General features: G+C 44.3%; 1 protein-coding gene across 2 annotated transcripts in view; it reads left to right on the top strand.

The window, feature by feature from the left end:
* The window catches only part of LLGL2 (LLGL scribble cell polarity complex component 2), a 33,172-nt gene extending 11,827 nt beyond the window's left edge, over window positions 1–21,345 (top strand). The window contains exons 3-26 of one of the 2 annotated variants that reach the window (XR_008439995.1): window positions 1,637–1,734; window positions 2,737–2,818; window positions 4,082–4,197; window positions 4,751–4,909; window positions 5,600–5,762; window positions 5,937–6,069; window positions 6,857–6,911; window positions 7,093–7,247; window positions 10,697–10,914; window positions 11,419–11,486; window positions 12,451–12,604; window positions 12,702–12,806; window positions 13,590–13,882; window positions 14,142–14,295; window positions 14,561–14,711; window positions 15,367–15,483; window positions 15,996–16,162; window positions 16,822–17,086; window positions 17,784–17,934; window positions 18,480–18,517; window positions 18,974–19,021; window positions 19,545–19,587; window positions 19,823–20,359; window positions 20,717–21,345. Coding sequence is in view for 1 of the 2 variants with exons in the window: in XM_053994610.1 (XP_053850585.1) it covers window positions 1,637–1,734; window positions 2,737–2,818; window positions 4,082–4,197; window positions 4,751–4,909; window positions 5,600–5,762; window positions 5,937–6,069; window positions 6,857–6,911; window positions 7,093–7,247; window positions 10,697–10,914; window positions 11,419–11,486; window positions 12,451–12,604; window positions 12,702–12,806; window positions 13,590–13,882; window positions 14,142–14,295; window positions 14,561–14,711; window positions 15,367–15,483; window positions 15,996–16,162; window positions 16,822–17,086; window positions 17,784–17,934; window positions 18,480–18,517; window positions 18,974–19,021; window positions 19,545–19,587; window positions 20,298–20,359; window positions 20,717–20,724 (3,003 nt within the window). In the remaining variant the exon portion in view is untranslated. The remainder of the gene's footprint in view (window positions 1–1,636; window positions 1,735–2,736; window positions 2,819–4,081; window positions 4,198–4,750; window positions 4,910–5,599; window positions 5,763–5,936; window positions 6,070–6,856; window positions 6,912–7,092; window positions 7,248–10,696; window positions 10,915–11,418; window positions 11,487–12,450; window positions 12,605–12,701; window positions 12,807–13,589; window positions 13,883–14,141; window positions 14,296–14,560; window positions 14,712–15,366; window positions 15,484–15,995; window positions 16,163–16,821; window positions 17,087–17,783; window positions 17,935–18,479; window positions 18,518–18,973; window positions 19,022–19,544; window positions 19,588–19,822; window positions 20,360–20,716) is intronic. The other variant, XM_053994610.1, reaches the window with a different exon arrangement.
* The last annotated feature ends 429 nt before the right edge of the window (window positions 21,346–21,774 follow it).

Raw genomic sequence — 21,774 nt, 5'->3', positions numbered from 1 at the left:
ATAGTACTAATCTTGGCGTACTACCTATAAAAGGTAAAAAAGTTACTATCTACTCTTTTGCCCAGCCTAATGAGTTGGCAAGCAGAAGATTGGGAAATGCTCCAATATTTTTAGTTTTATCTTCTAAAGAGGCTCATCTTCCCGTAAGAGAACCTCAGGCTGGGGTACCCAGTATTTAGAGGAGGGAGATCTTTTCTTGCAGCTTAGGAATTGTGATCAAACGAGTGAAACCGAAGCAAACTGGCAGACTCTGGAGTCAGCTGGATCCTCCTATGCTGTCTTTGAGCAGGACATTAAAGTGCTTTACAGCAGCTGGGGCACCTCGGGCTATGGCCTGACCACGGAAATGAAACCAGCTCCATTTGATTCTCGTGCAGGGGATTAAGTTGGGAAATCACTATGCAGGAAATAAAGTCCAGGTGTTACTTTTAGGCTGAATAAAGCATAAAACTTAAGTGATGTGGTAGCTTTGCTTCAGACATGATGGAAATGAGGATGGGAGTGAGGTGCAAGTGCTGTAGATGGAGAGTTTTCTGTTTTTTTTTTTTTTTTTTTTCCAGTAGCGAGTGTAACGAATTCCTATTCTGTAGCTGGCCAGCTTGCCTTAGAATAAGGTATTTTCCAGAAGTTGGGTCTTTAAGGATCAGCATTTTTCAGGAAGCATCCCTCTTAATCTTCCCTATTAATCTGTGGGCACACCAGTCCTCTTTACCTGTGTGTTGGTGCATACTGCTTTTGCCTAAACCAGGATAAGAGCTGTGCATTAGCACTTCTGAAAACCTCACTGAGCTGTTTTCTAAGCAGCTTGGTGGCATCCTGTAAGTATGGCAGGCCCTGGTGTGTAAATGCATCAATGTCGTGTGTACAAATGCTCCCAATCTCCCTCCTGGAGCAGTTGTAAGTTGTACTTTAGGGAAGCCACCAAGGCCAAGCCACACTGCTCCCTGTGACAGTGACAGCTTTTTAGTCCCAAATGGCTTTGAATTACTCTGAGGTGGCCTAGCAGGCTCCTGCTCTCAATAAATTCCAGTGTTCCTCATGTTCCCTCTGGAAAATGGATATGGATTACATTAGTTTTCCTGGCTGCTCACAGGAAATCTGTTTTGCTTCCTTGATGAACACTGATGTTCACTCATAGCTCTGCATTGCTTTTCACCATTTCTTCATGTCAGTCACAAAAAAGAAGTCAGGAAGGCTGACCTGTGTGGAATTTGGCAGATAAAGCTGGTCTTACAGTGCACAGTATTTGTGTCAGACTTTGAAATTGTGCTGAGCAGCTGGTTTATAGAAGTGCAGCTGATGTGGAGTGATGGAGTGTGTTGTATTGACTGACTAAGCTGTGCTTATACAGAGTTATTTATAATCTTAACATCAAGAGCTGCTCAGGCTACTGTTTTCAGAATATTTCTCTTTCATTTCTGTTACACTTCTGGATATCCTGGTTGTGGAGCCAGGGATTCTTAGCACTCGTTCATCATTAGGCTGTTTTTCAGCAAATCAAAAAGGTTTGAACACCTTTCAGCAGAAAAAGCTGCCATTAAGTGCTGTATTTCAGACTGCCATGCCATGTTGAATTTCTGCCCAACAATGCCCATGAAACAAGCTGCTGATCATGATTTTTCCTTCTCTCCCCCAGACTGTGGAACATGGATTTCCCCACCAGCCCAGTGCCCTGGGCTACAGCCCATTTCTGCGTCTCATGGCCATTGGGACACGGTCAGGAGCCATCAAATTGTATCCTTTGAACACCTTGGGGGAGAGTTCTCTAACCTCAACAGAATTAGTGCAGCTTTGAAGACACTTCAAAAGTTAGATTAAGTATGAATTTGCAAGCAAGGGTTACTGGAACACTGAAACAGTTTGCCAGGGTCTGGAGTAATTTTTGGTCTGATCAGTGTGGGATTGTCTTTCCAAGAGCTGAGCTACAGCTCCAACAGAAGCTGAGCTGATGCAGATATTAAACAAGACTCTGCTCTTGCTATGCAGAAGGTCAGACTAGATCTGGCCTAAGTTTAGCAATCCTTCACATTATAAATTCCAGGGTTGTTTAAATATTTGGGGCAGGGTTCCTTTTTATTTTTTTTTTTTTCCTAAAGCAATTCTATTTCAAAGGTTAAAGCTGAAGTCAGAAATACTTTCTACTTCCTGAGTTTTTGACCATCCAGGAATTAAAGACCTAAACATTGAAGGTGGTAATTTATTTTTTGTAGCTAATGACATCCAGTCTGTCACATTTTTCTGTGTGTGAGATGGTTCTCATGGCAAAGACCAGTTAGATGAGCTGTAAAACAGGCATGTCATCCAGCCCAGAAAGGAAAAGTTGGTGCTGTCTCTGCCAGTTTAATCATTCACTGCTGGTGTTGTTTGTGCTGAGAGGCTGGACTCCACATGCAGGCAGTAGCCATCTGTTTCCTGGTTACAAATTAGTTAAGCAGGATTGTAGTGTCTGGGAAACCACTGAACATCCCTGAGAAAAAACAGGGTCCAGGTACCTCTTCTGCATATACTGAAGGAAGAAATGAACTTCCCTGTTTTCCACAGTGAGCACAGCCTGCAAATTTTACAAGCATGTAAAATCAAAAGTAGATTTGCATTGATTCTTTGCAGTCCAGCTCACCAACAGTAAATGTGGTTTCAAACTAATCTCTTTTTGTCTTGCTTTCTAGCAAGCTTCTTATCAATTAATTGTAGCTGTGGGTCACCTTAAATACTGTAGATCCTCAACAAACTCATCAGATATGGTGCTCCAGGGGTGGAGTTCATGGGTTTACATGAAGAAAACAACACTGTAATGCAGATTCACTTTATACCTGATCAGGTGAGTGCATTTTCAGTACCTCTGTGACTTACGGACAGCTGTCCTAAACGTGTGTTGATCTTATTTATTCCAGGGATCTGGGCTCCTATTACCAAGTATATTCAAATGCTGCTTGGTTGGGAATGTTTATCCCAGTGTATTTTGTGCTCTCAGCAGTGCTTGTTGCTGTGGAGATGCTCAATAAAACTAAAAGAGAAGCTTTAAACTAAAGAGTAGCTTTATTGTTCATAACTGTTACTCATTTATCTCCAGCAACATCTTGGGAATGGTAATAAGGCCAGGATAGTTCAGGCAATCTGCTGCAGAAGCAAGAACTTCCTTTTCCTTTTGCAGCCCCTATTTTTTCAGTAGGACTGGCTAGTCTTTCCTCTTCACAACAGATAGAACAGGAGCTGCTGCTGAGCTGATTTAATTATTTTCAGGATCTCAAAACTTCACTACTAACCTCATCTGCTGTTAAGTTTGCCGCCTTTGTGTTTAGGGGTATCAACTCTTGCTCCTGGGGATTGCTGAACAGTTATTGCCACATTCTAAAAATAGGAAAGCAGAATTTTCCAAATGTCTGGTGGCTGTCTAACCACTTTCCCTTGACTGTCCAGACTGGTGCCTTGGTCGCAGACTTTGTTCCCTGATGCCCCCAGTGTAGCACAAGTGGCCTCTTTATGAGAGGGATTTAAGGCTTGAGGCGGTTTTGGGTGTCTGTTTGCTTAACTAATGGTATAAACTGAAACTCCCATGGGGAGTGTTGCACCAGGTGTGGCTGCAGCAGGTAAAATGCTCCAATTTGAACATCCAGCCAGCAGGGCTGGGCTCATAAAAGGATTCTGACACAACCCTCCAGAATGAGGTTGGACATGAAGAATGTGAGGAGTGTGGTGTAGCAGAGTATATCAGCCCCACCCAAAGCTGGGGTGTGTTCAGCAGACCTATGCTGAGCCAGGAGGAGGTGAGATACAGCCTGCAGCTGCGTGGCTGGGCTTTACAGCACAGGCTGATCTTCTTCAGGAGCCCAAATCCTTGTCATCCCCCTCAGTGATAACATGTACCTTTATAAAAGGGTTTTTAGCCTCTAGGCTACTTCTTGTCTTCCTCTACCCCCCAAATCCCATTGCTGCAGAGTTTGTCCACTGCCATAAAAAACTGAACCAGCTCCCCAGTCTTGTTTTAGCAGGGAATTATGAACAGCAGCAAATCTTCTGCTAAATTTACTGTGTTATATTTAATACTGGCATTCTGAAAAAAGCAAGTTGTGTCATTTTGCAGTGCCAGCTGGTGACACTGCTGGATGATAACAGCTTGCACCTCTGGAGCCTGAAGCAGCACGGAGGAACATCCGAGCTGCGGGAGGAGCATCGCTTCACCCTCAAAGGGCCACCTGGGTAAGGCACCGGAGGGGCTTGGAGCTGGTCTGGGCATAAGCAAGCCAGAAAATTCTGCTGTTGTTTAAGCTAGAGCCTGTCCAGTTTTTACAGCCTGCCACTCCTCTGAATCCATTGAAATGGCATCCATGGAAACCAACCAAGGGCTGGCTAGGGCATGGGCGACCAGCTTTTAAATGTGCTCAACCAGTGCAAAGGGTGACATCTTGTAAAATATTGCGCATTCACTGCTGTGAGTACAGGAGCTGTTAGGGTTAGGTAAATCTAACCATGCCCTAAGTAAGACTTGGAAATGCTGTTGTGGTTTTAATTTCATTTGATCTCGCCAGTTTTAGGTGAGCTACTTTTAGGAACACTTAGGGTTCTGTAAAAAAGATGTCTGGCTTTTTGTCCGTGCATTTGTGAAACATTTCGGACGTAATTTGTCTTAAAGCTGTTGTTTTCCTTCCTTAAAAAAAAAATCCTGCCTCCAAAACAAATGACACTGATAAATGTCCCTGTTATGTTGTTTACTCTCCCAAATTCAGTAACAAGAGTCTCTTTGCATCCCCAGCTCTCCACCAAGTGCCACCCAGGTAACAGCTGTGCTTCCCCATTCCTCACGGGAAGTGCTGTACCTCGGCACAGAGAGTGGCAACATCTTTGTGGTGGAGCTGCCCTCCTTCCGAGTGCTGGAGGACAGGACCATCACCCCTGAGGCCGTGCTGCAGCGGTGAGTGAGCAAACAAGATGTGGAATCCCACTACCAGACACATCCTTTGTTAAAATGTCACCCCAGATTATGTACTGGGGCCTCACTGTTGTGTTAGGTATTGTCCATATCTGCCTGACTCTCGTGAAAGAAACTTTTGGTTCTGGTGTGTGTTAAGTAACAATTTCTGTCCTGTTCCAGCCTGGTGTTGTCACTGTGGAGATAGAGCATGTTCACTTGGGGTGTTTAGTTTTAGAAAAAAAATTATTTTGTTTAGCTGTAATTACCCATTTATTTTTTCAACCACTGGCAGAATATCTGGTGCTGCTTTGTTCAAATGGTGTTTTTATCACTCTGCTGAGTGCTGCTGAAAACTGACCTACTTCACTTCTACTGACATTTCCATCTTACCTTTATTCCATAAGAGAATAGGGTGGATGGTTCAAACTGTCTTTATAGTCCTGGGATCCAGTCCTGGAATTCCCTGTAAACCCTGGCCTTTCCTTGAACAGGACTGGATGAATGTCCATGTGGTAGGCCTGGTGTGATTTGTCCCGTAAGATATGTCTGCTGCTTGAAGGGTTTGTGGGAAGATTGTAATTACCTGTTTCAACATTGTTGCTTAATTTCTTGTTCTTACACCTTTTATTACGGTCCTTTCAGGTAGTACCTGGAATCAGCTTCTCTTGGTTTTCTCTTCTGCTCCTGCAGGATACCGGAAGATAACTGCAACAGGCGATCCTGTGAACTGGTGGAAGCCCTTCGGGAGCATCCTAAGAACCCTGACCAGATCCTAATTGGATACAGCAGGGGCTTGATAGTCCTCTGGGATCTGCAGAATAACAAAGCAACACACCATTTCCTGGGCAGCCAGGTATTGATTCAATCCAGAGTCAGTTCAGCAGGGCAGGAAGGGCTCTCACTGACACTCTGAAGACAAATCAGGTGCAGGGAGAGCCTGACAAAGCTGCTTTTTTAGTAAAAACGGGTTGTTCTGGGGAGATAACAGCTCTCTGGAGAGCAGTGATTTGTATGGCTTTCTTTTCAGCAACTGGAGAACCTCTACTGGCAGAGGGATGGCAGTAAATTCATTAGTTGTCACTACGATGGAAGTTACAGTCAGTGGCCAGTATCCAGTGACAACAGGCAGGCAGAGCCTCTGGAAAACACTGTGCCTTATGGTCAGTAAGTGAGGTTTAACTGTTGTGTATTTGCCCAAACTCAAACTAATTCTGAGCTTGTGTAGGATATTCAAGTTGCAATTCTCCTTAGTGTTTAATGGCAAAATGCAGAAGTGCCTCTTGAACGGCTTGTAAGCCTCAAGTAAGGGATTTCAGCCCAGATTTTCTCTTGGATTTGAAACGCCTTTGCATTGTTGAAGTCTGTCCTGAACATGGAGAGCAAGTCTTGACAATATCAGTGCCCCTTATGAAGAAGGGTGTTGGTGATTCAGTTCTTTGTTTTAGCTGGTGTCTTGTTCAGCAGGAGTTGCTTGGATCCTGTGTAATTAATAGTGAGCTGAATGTGTTTTTTGTTGACCTGAGCAGTGATTAAATGAAGCTTCTGATTTGCTGGAAACCATCAAATGGGGATGACCTCACCTTTCGAGTGCAAAGAAACTTCTAAAGCTCTATCACTTTATATTAGTTTCAGGAATGGCTGTGATTTTAGCAATCCTTCCTAGTTAATCAGCTCCTCCAGCAGCACTTCCACTCCCTGGTAGCCATCAGCAGCACGGTTTAGACCTGCCCCTGAGCCTAAGCTCTGTTTTGCTGTGGAGTTCTGTGGTCAGTATGTCCCAGAAGACTTGTCTGATGTGGCTTGGTCTGGGGAGGTGGTGCTGGCTCCTACTGATTTAGGTGGCTCCCCTTGGGGTGGAGGGTGAGGTGACCTGGCTGAAGCAGAATCAGCAACTTCTGGTGTAAAGATGCACTTCTTGAATTGTAGCAAATAACTTTGTTTTCTCAGGTCCTTTTCCTTGCAAGGCCATCTCCAAGATCTACTGGCAGACAACAAAAAATGGGTGAGTTTGTGGTGTATCACTTCAATCTCACCTATTTGAAGGGTGCAGTGTGCAATGCCATATGAACCCTTTAGAGTAACATTATAAGAACTTGTTGTCAAACTTTCTTTGACATTTCTTTAAAATGTTTTCTTGCTCCTTATTTCAGCATAGACCACTTTAACTCCTTCTGTCTCTTAAGGCTTCCTTACATAATATTCCAAGGAGGAATGCCCCGGGCTAGCTATGGGGACCGGCACAGTATCTCTGTTATCCACGGCAGCCAGCAAACAGCATTTGACTTTACCTCACGGGTGATAGACTTCTTTATAATCTTCAGTTCAGATCCTGCTGCAGGTATGTGATGGAAGGGCATTACTGAGGAATTAGGGTAGCTGTGTACGTGTGTGGAAATCTGCCTGGTATAAATAGCATATGAAATGTGATAAGGAGGTCAGTTGTTTGGGGAGTTTCTGAGACTTCAGCAGGGAATCACAGAATAATTTCATTTGGCAAACACCCTTAAGATTGAGTCCAGCTGTGAAAGATTCCCATTCAAAAGTGAAATGTAAAATACTGATGTAAATAAAGGGCTGGTTTCAAATGCCATACATACCTCAAAAAAAAATAGGCTACTCTGTTAATGAGAAAAGATCTCTTAAGCTTATATCTGTTTAAGCTGGACATTGGATGTAACCAGGTTGTGAAATGAGGATCTGAATATTGTTGTTTGGAAATAGCACTTCAAAGGAGGCTAATAATTAAAACCAGAATTTACTCCCACTGAGATACTGCTTCTTTTAATTAGTACCTGGATTTGTGTCTGGAGCTTTGGGTAACAAATCAGCAAAGGGTGACATAGAACCAAGGGTCAGTATATGGAGAACTTAATTTCCTTACTGCTGGTGAACATGAATGTAAACAGAATAGTTCTCATTCCTGGAATTGTGTAGAGCTTGTCAGATTCTTGCTTCTGTTGAAGAGCTTTCTTGCCCTTACTTCTGCAGTAACTGTACATTCTTCCTTTTCATGAAACTGTAAAGGGTTTTCCCCAATAACTTTGTTTAATGCTGATGTAGTTCTTGCTTCTGGTTAACTTGGAGTAACTGAGTATAAAATGCTATTTCAAGCTCCAAAAATGTGCAGGATCAAACTAAACTGCAAATTGCTTAGGAGCTTGTAAGTAAATCTTCTGTTACCGGATCTTCTCAGGCTTTCTCGTCTCTTTGCCTGCTAGACTGGTTTCCAACCCAATTTGTCCTGTGTCCTGCCACGGAGGGTGGTGACAGCCACAGCTCCACATTCTGGTCTGTCAGTGCAGCTTGGATCCCTCTGGCCTGCTCTGGGAAGCAGAGCACGGATCCAGGGGAGGAATGTCTTGGGAAAAGAGGCAGAAAGAAACAGCTTTTGTATTCCCTCTTGCCTCTCTTCCTAGATCTTAACAGACCCTCTCAGGTCACTGAAAAGAGAGCAGAGAAATCAAAGTGTAACTGAGCAGAAGTGCCTGTATGTGTCTGTTACTGATTTTCTCTGCACAATGCTGCCTTTCTAAGCATCTTCCAAGTGTGCAGAACCTACAGGTCTAAATCTTCAACCTCATTGTGCTGATAAACTTGAGGTACTGTTTCGTACTTCGAGTTCAATACCTTTTGGTGTTAAGGAAGGAGACCCTTTTACTTTCTATGAAATTGTCAGAGTGGAGATTCTGCATAATGGAACAAAAGTATTAAAGATGAAAGAAATCTGAAGTTTTTAGGTCAGAGTTGTACTGCTTAGAGTTCAGGTTCTGGATATGATTAGAAATCCTTTAGGATGAAATAACTGAACAAACAGGCTTTATATTTCTACTTCCCAGGAATTGATTTAACCAGTTAACACCACTGGCCGTGGGTTCAGACAGGAGCTGCTACAGGAAACTGAAACTGTTGCACTCAGATGAGGAAGTTTTTTACAATAAAATGAGGTTTCTGTGGTTGACAAGCTTCCTTGTGGCTGATTGCCTAAGCTTAGTGGATCTACGTAGCTTGCCTTGTTTGCCCTTAAGCAGTCTTCCCTGCAATGGCAATACCAAGGTATTAATTGTATACCAAAGCCACTTAATTTAATAAGCACAAAGCTTATGCATTGCAGCATGGTCGTAGCTGGTGACTTTTCACTACCCTGAATATGGTGTGGAGACCGTTTTTGAAAAGGCCAGCCCTTCCTGTTTCTGGGGTTTTTTTGTTTGTTTGTTTTTTTTTTTTTTTTTTTGGTTTTTTTTGGTTTTTTTTGGTTTTTTTTTGTTTTTTTGTTGTTTGGTTTGTTTTGTTGTTTTTTGGTGCTTTTTTTGTTTGTTTATTTGTTAGATGGGTGAGTGTATGGCAATCATGACAAATTTTAAAATTTTACTGTGCCTGCTACTTAGCAACTTAAAATAGATTCTTGCCACAAGAAATGAGCTCAGATGTGTGTAGGGAAAAAATTATTAAAACAGCACTTTTGGTTAATGTTGGCAAGAGTAAACTGCAGGGCTGTTACAGTACAGGGATGATATTATTAGCTTTATTCTGAAGTCACGTGGGCAACTGCAAATGCTGATACATAGGAAAGCAAAGGAAATCTGAATAGAAAACATTTTTTTCATTATGAAACTGAGCTAATTAGTGATGTGTTGTGGCTGGGCCTAGTCAGAGGTGAAACTTGGGGTGCCTCACTAGTGATGCCAAGTACTAATTACTCAAATTTAATTTTGCTGAGTGAACAATGTTGGTAAGTGCCTTCTTGCAAGTGTATACCAGGTAATCAACCAAGTAAAGGAGGGAAGTAAAAGTACAATTTAGGAGGGAAGTTTGGAGAAAAGCTGGGTAGTTAGGTAGTTTGCTAATGGCTCACTGTTTATCAACCCCAATCCAGGTTTATATTCACTCAGATTTCTGTAGCTGTGTTAGTCACTGCTGTGAACTGGTCTGTGGTTTTTGTTTTCCCCCCGGTGGGGAAACTGCTGCTGCAGTTTCTGGTGGGGAAACAGCCACTGCTGCTGTGGCTGACTCGTCAACCTTGCTGCAATAATGTCCTTGCAGACCAAACTTTTTTCACTCAAGATTTTCCATTGTAACCTGAGTTATAACTTTTGTTTGTGTCAGATGTCACCAGTCAAGTTACATTAGCATATTTCCTTTGTAGTTGTTCCTAATACACATAAGAATTATTAGATGATGTACACATATTTAAAAAGAAAGTCTAGAGGATGTGTCACAGCATATGAGAAGTAAAGAAAATGAAAAGTAAAAGAGCTGAATTGTAAATACTTGTCAGTTCATGCAGAGAAGCATTCTGCAGAACCCAAGGCATTAGCTTGTTTAAGCAGCTTAGCCTGGATGGACTGTGGTCCTAACACAGCACTAAATGGGTCACCGCTGGGGTGTATGCATGTCTTTCCATCCAGTGCTGTTAATTAGCTGCAGGTAAAGTCTTTGGAATTCTGGCTGTTACAGTAGTAAGTATGAATTTCGTGTTATTTAGTCATTGCTAACATTGTTAATTTTATACTCTGCAATGGAATCTATTAGAAGTCACTGTCACAGTCCCAGGAGTGATGTAAAGAAACACGAATTTAAAGTAAATCTGGTAAAATTTGCAGTGAGTGTCTTCAGGTCCATTCATGCTCAATAGGCCCAGTTAACACAGAAGCATTTAAGGTTTTTTTCAACAAAAATGTTGATGTGGAGATGTGTGATTAGAGTTTTCAAAGCAGCCTTACAGGAAGCTTGTTTGCACTGACCTTGGCTGGTCAGTTTTGTCAGCCTCAATGAATGTTGTTTCTGCAGAGTTCGATGACCCCTCTGCCCTGGTGGTGCTGGCAGAAGAAGAGCTTGTGGTCATAGATTTGAAAAGTGCAGGCTGGCCAGCAGTGCACCCTCCATACTTGGCCTCCCTGCACTGTTCAGCCATCACCTGCTCTCACCACGTCTCCAACATCCCACTGAAGCTCTGGGAGCGGATTATCAGCGCTGGGAGCAAGCAGAACCTTCACTACTCCAGCATGGTATGGCGGCTGTGTGTCCCCTCCCTCCCGCCCCGTGTGTCCCCCTGTGTTCCTGTGTGTTCAGGTCAGTGTGACTGCCCAGGGTGTGGGTGGTCTGTGTTGCTGAAGATCTGCAGCGGGTTCAGCCCCAGCAGACGCTGTCCTGCCTCTCTTAACAGGGTTGAGAGAGGCCTTTTCCCATAGCAGTAGTACAGTTACATTGGGGAATTAAAATGTGATATTTTTTAAGCTTTGACAAGCCAGAGGGGAAGGCTGAGTGTTCCCAGCTGTCAGTGGTAACAAAGTTCTCATGTAAAAGCATGAAGCTTGTCGAGGAAATGTGTAGAATGCCTTCTAAAAGGCACAGTTGGTGTCAGAATGGGAACATCTAATCCCAACAAAAGCTGACAGCATGGACTGTTTCACTGCCACTTGCACTGGAGTTCATGCCCTCCTGCTGACTTTATGTTCTCTGCACGCTGTCACTGCCTAGGCAGTCACACACTTCTCTTACTGTATTTGTAGCCATGGCCGATTGATGGTGGCACCAACATCGCTCCAGATCCTCCACAGAGGGACTTGCTGCTAACAGGGTAGGTACTGACCTGAGAACCATTGGGGAGCCCTTTCCAGTTCTAGTTCCCCTTTTTCAACTGACTGAGATGTTCCTATGGAGTTAAAGTCTGCTCATCTTTTAGGGCAGAGACTGCAGCTTTACAGTGCAGCTTCTCAAAGCTGTGCTGCTGGCTTTGTAAAGCAAATTTATTTTCCTGCTTCTAAGCAAACAGGTCACGATGTCCACAGATAACCCAGAAAGTGGCTGATTTTTAGTGTTGATGTGTTATCCATTGCCCCTACTCCCAAAGTGTGTAGGAGTGCAGGCGCTAATCCAGCCTGGTTCAAAGGCAACAGTGTTCAAGTGAAGCTTAATCTTTCATGTTTTGAAGCATTTCCCTCTACCTTACACTCTGAGTCTTAAAATAGAGGTTAGCTTGGACTCCTGTCTGCTTTGATCAGCATGAACAGATCTAGCTAAGAGTTGGAAGTAGCTAGCAAGAGATTGTCTCATTGCATAAAAATGTGCCATTTTCTTTTCAAAGCACTTTTAAGAGTTTCAGGGGGCTGTTTCTGAGATTTCATTCTTGATAGAGCATCTTAGAAGCTCCTACCCTTGTGTTGGAAGACTGTTGCAAATTTTCACCTGGAGAACTGAGATTAAAGCTTGATTTTTTTTTTTTTTTAATTTTTTTTTCCCTTCCCTCACAGTAACAGTATTTTTGCCTGGATGAGTTTTTCCTTCCATAAGCTAAGCTTTTTGCCTTGTCCATGTCTTTTTAGCATAATCTTAAATTAGTATAATGGTGTCAGATCACCAAGAACACCTGAACTGAAAAAACCCAAAAACCAGAAACAAAACCAAAAACCACAAAAAATACACAAGAAGCCAAAAATCTTTCTCCTTGTGGTTTGTTTTTTTGGTTCTGTATTTTCCCCTCTGTTTTACCCTCCATGTGCTGTTCTCCTGTGTGATACGTGCTGTTGTATCCTCCCCCCCAGGCATGAGGATGGCACAGTGAGGTTTTGGGATGCCTCTGGTGTCTGCTTGCACCTCCTTTATAAGCTGAGCACAGTGAGAGTGTTCCTCACAGATGCTGATCCCAATGACAACATGAACACCCTGGGGGAGGACGAATGGCCTCCGCTCCGCAAGGTAAGAGAGTTGCTGCTGGTAGAAATTTCCTGAAAACCTGGGGAGTTCTGATTCCTGCTCCAGTTAAAGACCAGCCCCTCTCTGTTCTCTTGCCTAGGTTGGTACCTTCGATCCTTACAGTGATGATCCAAGACTTGGGATCCAGAAGATCTACCTGTGTAAATACAGTGGATACTTGGCTGTAGCTGGTACAGCAGGACAGGTATTGGAATATGAACAATCAACATAAACATTGTTTTCAGGGCAGGTTTCAGTGTCATCTGGAGATCTGCTAAAATTGAAATTGCTCATTTCTCTCCTGGTAAATTGATCTGTTTTCTGGAAATGATTCATGGAACCCTGCTCTGGTGATGCCCCACCTTGAGCACTGCATCCAGCACAGGAAGGACATGGAGCTGGTGGAGTGAGTCCAGAGGAGGCCACCAAGTTGATTAGAGGGATAGGGCAGCTCTGCTGCAAGGACAGGCTGAGAGAATTGGGATTGTTCAGCCTGGAGAAGGGAAGGTTTGGGATCACCTAATTTCACCCTGGTACCTGAAAGCCTACAAGAAACATGGATAGAGACTACTTACAAGGTCCTGGAATGACAGAACAAGGGGGAGTAGCTTCAAACTGAGAGTAGGTTTAGATTAGATATCAGATAAGAAGAACTTTACTGTGAGGGTGGTGAGGCACTGTAACAGGTTGCCTGGAGAAGTTGTGGATGCCCTGTCTCTGAAAGTGTTTAAAGTCAGGTTGGATGGAGCTCTGACCAGAAAAGGTGTCCCTGTGCATGGCAGGGGTTAGAACTTGGTGTTCTTTAAGGTGCTTTCCAACCCAAACCATCCTGGGATTTTCTGCTTTCTCTAGTTGGTTTTAGACATTATCTGCTGTTATTTATCTGTCCTGAGAGGTGCAGTAGTTTAGCAGCTGTAGGGAAAGGCTGCAGCTTGGAGATCTGCCTGCACAGTAAAAGCTGCAGTAAAGGTTGTTTTCTTCCTTTCAGGTTCTGGTGATGGAACTGAATGATGAGGATGCAGAACACGTGGTGGACCATGCTGAAGCAGATCTCCTGCAGGACCAAGAGGGCTATCGATGGAAAGGTCATGAGAAGCTAAAAACTCGAGATGGGCCTGTTCGATTTGAAGCTGGTTTTCAGCCATTTGTCCTTGTCCAGTGTCAGCCACCAGCTGTGGTCACCTCTTTGGCCCTGCACTCGGAGTGGAAGCTTGTGGCCTTTGGTACCAGTCATGGGTTTGGGCTTTTTGACCATCAGCAGAAGCGACTGGTCTTTGTCAAGTAAGTGTCAACTTTCCAGGGGGTCTGTGGTAATCCTTATGTTAATCATGACCTGGAATTACTAACAAAGCAAGGTGTGATAAGTGATTTCTCTAGAGCTGTCACTGTAGCAAGAAGCTCTGCTTCTTTTTTCTCCACCCTTGAAAATCTTCTAGAATATATAAGTGTGTTCCAACATTTGTGTGCATCCTGGTGGACTCTTGGGACTGATTACCACCCAGTAGAAAGTGACCATGTGGCTACTGTCTCCCTCTTCCAGGTGCACACTGCATCCCAGTGATCAGCTGGCCTTAGAAGGTCCCCTATCTCGAGTGAAATCCTTGAAGAAGTCCCTCCGTCAGTCATTCCGGCGGATCAGAAGAAGCCGCGTGTCCAGTAGGAAGCGGAGAGGAGGTGGTGGGAATGCCTCAGAGGTGAGGGGTTCACCTTTTTGGGGTCTGTCTGTTTGCAGCTTGAAGCCTGCTGAGACTGCCTGGAGCAGGAGGTGGTCTCAGCCCTGCTATCAAATCAATAGCTATTGGTATGAGGGGAAAATGGCAATTTCTGATGCTGCCTTGTTAGATAAAACAGGCACATTTTTAGAAAAGATCAGTTGAGAGGACAAGTTCACTGGTGTGCCTTTCTATTGCTGCCATGCTCCCTCTCTCTCCCTGACTGAGTGTCTCCTCACCTCTGAAGGTGCAAGAAGCAAATGCCAAGTTTGACCAGGACGTGTTGCAGGAGATGGAACTGGCTCCAGTCCAGCGCAAGATTGAAGCGCGCTCGGCAGAAGACTCTTTCACTGGCTTTGTGCGAACCTTGTATTTTGCTGATACCTTCCTGAGAGACAGTGAGTAGGAAAAGCATCTCTCTCTTCTTCCAAATGGGTTTTACTGCTTCTACCAAGGAGTGTATTAGGATTTACTGCCAGGAAAACTCAGCACCTCCTGTGTCCTACTTTGTGCTGTGCTGAAAAACTGATATAGAGCAAGAGCATATGTTGTCATGTAGAATTGTTATTTAGCCATTCTGGGCTGCTGACTAATCCAATTAGCTGGCCATTCATCTTTGAATCAAGTCTTTATATGTGATTTTCAAATGTGTTATACTGGCATCTGACTTTTTAGTATAAACTTTTCTTTCTCTCTTTCTTCTGAAGTTCACCCCTGTCTCCAGCAAGGCCTTTTAATTTTAGTGAAGGTGGTGACTGGTTGTGCATCAGAGCCCAAACTGATAGCATGCACAAATTTATTCTGCTCATCTGTGATGGTTTGTGGTGGTTCATGTGGTGGTACTTTTGCCTTTGCTCAGGTGCAGTGCCCTTTCTAAGGGCTGCTGGTGGACCTGTATTAGGAAAAGAATGTTAAGAACCTGCAGTTTGTGTCTGGCAGGTCTCCCCTAATATGAAGATAATTAAGGTGCAAACAGAGGGAGATTTTGTGTAGCCAAGGAAAGCTGTTATGTCATGGATGTTACCTTACTCATGGGCTTTTTTGTCACTCCAGGCTCCCGGCACTGCCCATCCCTGTGGGCTGGCACCAATGGAGGGACAGTCTACGCTTTCTGTTTACGTGTTCCTCCTGCTGAGAGGAGGATGGATGAGCCTGTGAGGGCAGAGCAGGGTAAGTGCCTCCTGAAAGCAGGGTTCTGTTGGGTCTGAGCCGTGGCTCACAGGAGTTATGGCCAGAAAAGCAGGGTTGCTCGATTAGTGCTGCTTATCAGTGATTGGAGCCAAGTATGGCAATGTCTGAGCTAAGCAATGCTCACTGCAGCAGCTGAACTGGAGTTCCAGCACTGCTTGATGTGCCTCAGCCTCATTTCCTAATCAGTTCAGAAATGTAAATTTTTGTCAGCTGTCTCTGAAATTTGCCATCAACCCTCGCTGCACATGTCCCTTGTTCTGACAGCTGGGCCTGTTGTCTTTATGTAACAATGGTTTCTGTTCAACACAGATCAGTCCAGTCAGAATGCCCTAATGCCCTTCAACTACCAAATCTTTTTAGACAGCATTTCTATAACAACAGTATATAGGTCTCTAGTGCTGAGAGGGTGTGAATGAGTTTCTAACAATGTTTCTGACTGGACTTCTGTTCGTTTTTTCTGTTTGTTTTTCCTCCTTATCTCGCCTGTCTAGCCAAAGAGATTCAGCTGATGCACAGGGCTCCTGTTGTGGGGATTCTTGTGTTGGATGGACGCAGCACTCCCCTCCCAGAACCTCTAGAAGTAGCACATGACCTTTCCAAGAGTCCTGATATGCAAGGCAGCCACCAGCTGCTGGTGGTATCTGAAGAGCAATTTAAGGTGAGTGTCACCTATTGAGGGAGAGAGGTACCTATGAATTGTGCATGAAATCTGCTAAAGCACTGGGCACTGCTCAATGGAGAGAGAACTCTCAGGAGTGCTTGTCCTCTGTACCTGAAGAACAGCCCTGGGACAGCACTTCTGTTTGGTACAGTCCATAAATCAGGTACGTGCTGGCAAACTGGTGTTCAGCATAGTGCTGCACATGCTGAATATAGAAATTCAATGCCTATATTACATTAATACTCTTTGGACAAGGCTGCTTCTGCTTTTGGGTAAGAGCTTTTCTGTTGTTAGTGCAGAAGCAGGAATTCATAGGCATTTTTGTGAAGTAGCTTAAAAGTTTCTTTTTTGCATACTAACTTAAACCCTGCTCTCTTCTGTATTAATTTGTAGCCAAATAGGGAAGAGTTTTGAAAAAATGGGAGAGAAGTGTGGTTACAGCCTGAAGGGTAAAACTGATGTCAGAACAGAAAGACATTTTCACACTGCCTGTGGCTGATTCATTCTCATGCCATGAGCAGGGGATTGGCTCTGGTTACACCTGTGTGTATTCCCTGTGAATGGAAACATTATCCAGGGAGGGAGCAGCAGATGTCCTCGGGAGCTGCTGCTGCCTTTATGCAGGAAGAGGTGTCAGTGTCTCATTTCTGTGACAGGTCTTCACATTGCCCAAGGTCAGCTCCAAACTGAAGCTCAAGCTGACAGCCCTGGAGGGCTGCAGGGTACGGAAGGTGACAGTTGCCAACTTTGGCAGCTGCAAGACTGATGATTACAGTGAGAATGACCTGGCAGTGCTGACCAACCTGGGAGACATCCAGATCATCTCCCTGCCCTTCCTCAAGCTGCAGATCCGCTACCCCTGCATCCGCAAGGAGGATGTGAGTGGCATTGCATCCTGTGTCTTCACCAAATATGGCCAAGGTGAGGTGGGCTTCTCCCAGATCATCCTTCTTGTTGTGTGTTTGAGACAATAGGAAATGGCTTAGTGTTTTTTAGCTGGCTGTGTACACTGTGTTCATTATGTGTTTCTGGGCAGTACTAGCTGCCAACAGTACCAGCACATGAATTAGAAGAAGCAGGAGAGAGTTTATTCCATTACTGTTAATGAATACAGGAGTGTATAGTGGTTTTCAGCTTGGATGTGCCCCTTAGATCACTTCCACCTGGCCACCCTCCTCTTGTCTGGTGTGGGGCAAATGGCTCTCTAAGCAGCAGGCCCTGGGAAATGGCTCCACTGTGCCTCCTGTACATGCCTGTGTCTCAGCACTCACATTGCAAAACTGGGATCCTGTGGCTGCTGAAGATGGATTGCTGCTTTTCAGTTCATTTTTTGCATCTTTCTGTGCTGTTTTTTCCCAAGTCTCAGCGCAAGACAACAGAATTATGTCTCAGCATAACCTTAAATTGCAGTCTCTAGGCTAACCAGAGGAGAGCTGGAGTAATATCTTCCTCAATGATCCCTCCTTGCTTAGATAGAAGGAAAAGCAAACCCTTCCTGCCAAACATAGATCATGCCTAGATCTGTTCCTTTTTAGGATCACCTTTGTTTCTGGAATTGTTTCCTGAGAATTGCCCTTATAAATTCCCACTGCCCTTATAAATTCCCAATCCCCTGTAGGTTTCTATCTGATCTCACCGTCGGAGTTTGAGAGGTTTTCCCTTTCCACCAAATGGTTGGTGGAGCCCCGGTGCATCGTGGACATGCCAGAAGTGACAAGCAACAACCACGTGCACAAATCTGGCACAGAGAATGCTGCAAGGAATTCCAGGTAATGTCTGTACCACTCTTGCACACTGACTGTGTCTGAGTAGGGAGGAAAGAAAACCTCTTTGAAGTTAACATCCGTAGAGGGGCTGGCATCAGGAAATGTAACCTTCCCCCTGATGGTTTTCCTACTTGGAGTACATTTGGTAGTACAAAGCAGGAAGTTTTGGAACTGGTATCCCTAAGCTGGAGTCACAAACGCAGAGAAAGCCCTGGCTTGCTTTGCTTGTTCCCAAGTGCTGAGGCTGAGCTGTTGCTCTGTGAAAAGAAATCCAGTGTTCCTTCTCTCCTCTTGGAACATCACTGAGTAACAGTAGATCTGACACTCACAGAGATCCTATAGGAATTTTATTCCAGGAGTTCAGAAGTGTTCTGTGGTGTCTGTAGACTTCTGCATCACCTGCATATGGTGAAGCCCTTCCCACACTCAGCAAACCATGTAGATGATGTGTACTAGGGCCTCTTGTAGCTTCCAAGAACACACAGGAATTCTCTGCACCCCTGTTCTTCAGCATCAGTAATTGTTTTCTGCCTCCTTTCCTTTTTTAGGGGACCAGGAAAGAATCCAGGTGACTGTGGAGAAGATGGTAAGTGAAAAAAATAAGTGTACTGAGGGTAGCATTGTGTGTGTAAACCTCAAAATGTCTTTCCTATTGCTACAGTTGATATTTTCTACCTAAAAAAGGGAAAAATAAGGAAGTATGTGGGGGAAACACTGTGACCTGCCTGGACTGTATTTAGTTGATAGCTCTGAAGTAAGTTGCATGTGGAAGATTCCCTTAAAGGATAGAACAGAGTTTTTGCAAAAGAAAAGGTCTGAACTTATTCTATTATCCAAACCACTCTTACTGAAAAAAACAGTTCAGTGTGTGAGAGACTTTAAGGATTAGTTGTGAAGCATTCAATAAAGTACAAAAGTACTTAATGTGGGGGGGGAAATCCAGTTCCATTGTGCATTTCTCCAAAACTGCACTTATTTCAGGAAAAGGGGAAAATAGGTAAGGTAATTGTTAGGTAAAACAATTTTTCCTACTCTTTTTTAGAAAGGAAGTCTGGGAAGCTGATGGAACATGCCTTACTCAATGACGAAAGTGAGTGAGATGAAGTCTTGCTGCTGAGAGGGAAGGTGCCTTTCTGGGTGGGAAAAGAAGAAAGCTGCTGGGAATTTTGTGGATTTCAGTTCCAAGGGATCTGTAATTACTGTTTGGAAATGCTGGGTTTTCTTGAATCCCCAGAAATGAGGGGTTGGACAGATAGCCATGCCCTTGGGCAGGGGTTGTTCTGCAGAGCTGCATTCCCTGCTGAGATAAGAGAAGGATCTTTATTTCCAATAGGACTTGTATAAGATGACAGCTGGAACAGACAGTTCCTTTGGGGCTCTGCTACACAGAGATTGGCAACATTTCCTCTGGCAACTGACTGCTTCAGTCCTGTGTGCCAGCCTGCCCAGTAAAAACCTGGTTGAAGAGGCAGTGATGGTCTAAGGACTGACCGCTGAGCTGTGGGAGGCAGGTTCTGGAGGCTCTTCAGGGGGGAGGTGGAATGTGGTCAGGCAGCTGCCTGAAAGCAGATTCCCTCTGGTTTGGCTCACTGCTTTAACTCTCTGCTTTCCAGAAGTGCTGAAGGAGATCCAGAGTACTCTGGAGGGGGGCAGAGGGTGAGTATCAACCAACTTCTCTTCCTGATGGCTGGGGCTGGCAGGGGGGAGGGCAGCTTGAGGTGACAGCAGGGGGCTGCCACTTGATGGCAGGGATCCTTCTGCTGGAATCTGGCCACGCGTGCATCCCACAAGCTACCAAAGGACAGTAATGAGAGGTAGGCTCTCTTTCACATGCTGTCCCTTGACGTTTTTTTAATGAATAATGCTTTGTCTCTTTCTCTCCGAAAAGCAGGAGAGATCACATTCCTACATCCCAAAGGAACAGGACTCTGAGTATTCGCATACAGGTTTCTATCTGTGTCAACCCATACTGATCTAAGGGCAGGCCACATGGGCTAAGTTGGTCAAGGATGGGACTCTGGAGTTTTAATCCTGGCTTGACACTGTCCCTTGGATGTGTTCAGTGTCTCTGCTCCCATTCTGTCTGTACAATAGAGCTGAGCTACCACCACGGCTGCGGGGCTTTATCTCATCTCCCTAGAATGGTCAGGGGCTACCAAGTGTAGGCAAAGAACTAGCGTCTGCAACGGATGCAGGAAGCTTGGTGGGATTGGTAACTGCTGGTGTCAAGGATCAGTGACTGCCTGACATGCTCTGCTCTGTGCACTTCCTCTGGACACTACCTCATCCTGGTCTTCTGTTGGCATCTGGGAGTGGATGGGATGAGATGGCACTGCAATAAGGAATCTCTTCTTGTGTCATTGCAGGAGCTATGCAGAAAAAAATTTGGCAAGAAGTCCGTTAGGACATGGACTAAGTAATGGAGGAGGTAGGTGAGGCTAAAGATATTTGAAGTAGCCAAAGGAAGCAGAAAGTAGAATGAAATTTCTTAATAAGCTTCAGCTTATTTCAATGCTTTGTGCAGAATTCTGACCTGAATTTCTGGGATGGGAATCTGCTGGCTGAGTGTTGTGTGAGCACTGTTCAGCACAATTTACATGCTACACCAGTGGTAAAGGAAGAGCTAAAAATCCTTTGAAGGCTCCTGACTCTTACCCTTATCACAAAGCAAGCTGGTGAGGTAGCCAGAGCTCCCAGCAGCAATCTGAGTGTATCAACTCATTAGCTCTGATTAGCTTTCACTGCCTGCCTTTTCAAATGGCTTTTGCATTCTTGCCTCCTACAGCAGATTGACCAGAACTCATGGAGGACATCGTGGCATTGGATCGAGTGCCATAACACTACTGACTGGGCAAACCGTCCCTGGGGAGAAGGCACCAGGGCTCCCAGCAGCCAGACTGGGGAGCTGCAGCTCCAGTGCTGTGCTTCTGCCTCTGCTCCCCTTTAGTGCCTCTTGGAGACCTCTCCTGCTGGAGCCAGCCTTGCTTTAGGACAGCAGTGGATGCCAGGTCTGATGCACCACAAGCCTCTGAGTACATCTATCATTCAAATGTTTGCACATTTCTCTTTTCTACTGGGCTGGGTTTTAAATTATAAATGTTTTACTGCCTTGGTGCAGGATTTTAATAAACGCACACTGTTACCTCCAACAATTATTTTTTGTACATTTTTTAAAAATCTTATGGGTATTTCAGTTTTAAAAGAAACATTTAGAAATTTACTTTAAGAAAAAAACATTAATATATGCTAGATTCCTGTGATTGCTGTATGTGGTATCTGAATGAGTAATTTTGGGGTTTGTTTGTTATGGTACTGTTAACTGGCATTATGGATTTGGGTAGAATCTATTTTTGTAGCCATTCAAATCAGAGGAAAACTAATTGAATTTGATTTTTGTTTCAACACTACATTGCTCTTTTTTTTTTTTTTTTTTTTTTTTTTTTTGCAATAAAACTCTGAATTCCCTTTTGTGATCCTTGTCTCCTCTTATATCTATTCTGTCCTTCAACAGCTTCTTTTATATTGTCCACCAATCCCTGGGAGAAGGTGGAGCTGCCCTCTGAGTTGAGGGGGGCAAAGAGCACTCCTGGAGGTGAAGCAAGGTGGTGGGTGGGAGGAGCAAAGTGATTGTGTCACCATCCTGAAATCCAGATGGGGATACCAGGAAAGGGCGCTGGTTCAGATTATAGTCCCTGGAAGGTCATTGCTGTTTGTCCTGAATAAATGTGCATGATAACACTGAAGGGAGACAGGATTGATCTGGCAGTGCTGCTGTGCTGTCTGCAGTGGATTTGGAATTGAAGCTGGTAAAATTCTGCAGAGTGCAGTTTGGTCCTCCTTAAA

The sequence above is a fragment of the Vidua macroura genome, chromosome 19 (genome assembly GCF_024509145.1).
Source record: "Vidua macroura isolate BioBank_ID:100142 chromosome 19, ASM2450914v1, whole genome shotgun sequence".
NCBI classification, from domain to species: domain Eukaryota; kingdom Metazoa; phylum Chordata; class Aves; order Passeriformes; family Viduidae; genus Vidua; species Vidua macroura.
The sequence above is the reverse complement of the archived record's forward strand: the minus strand, read 5'-3'. Positions and strand labels throughout refer to the sequence as shown.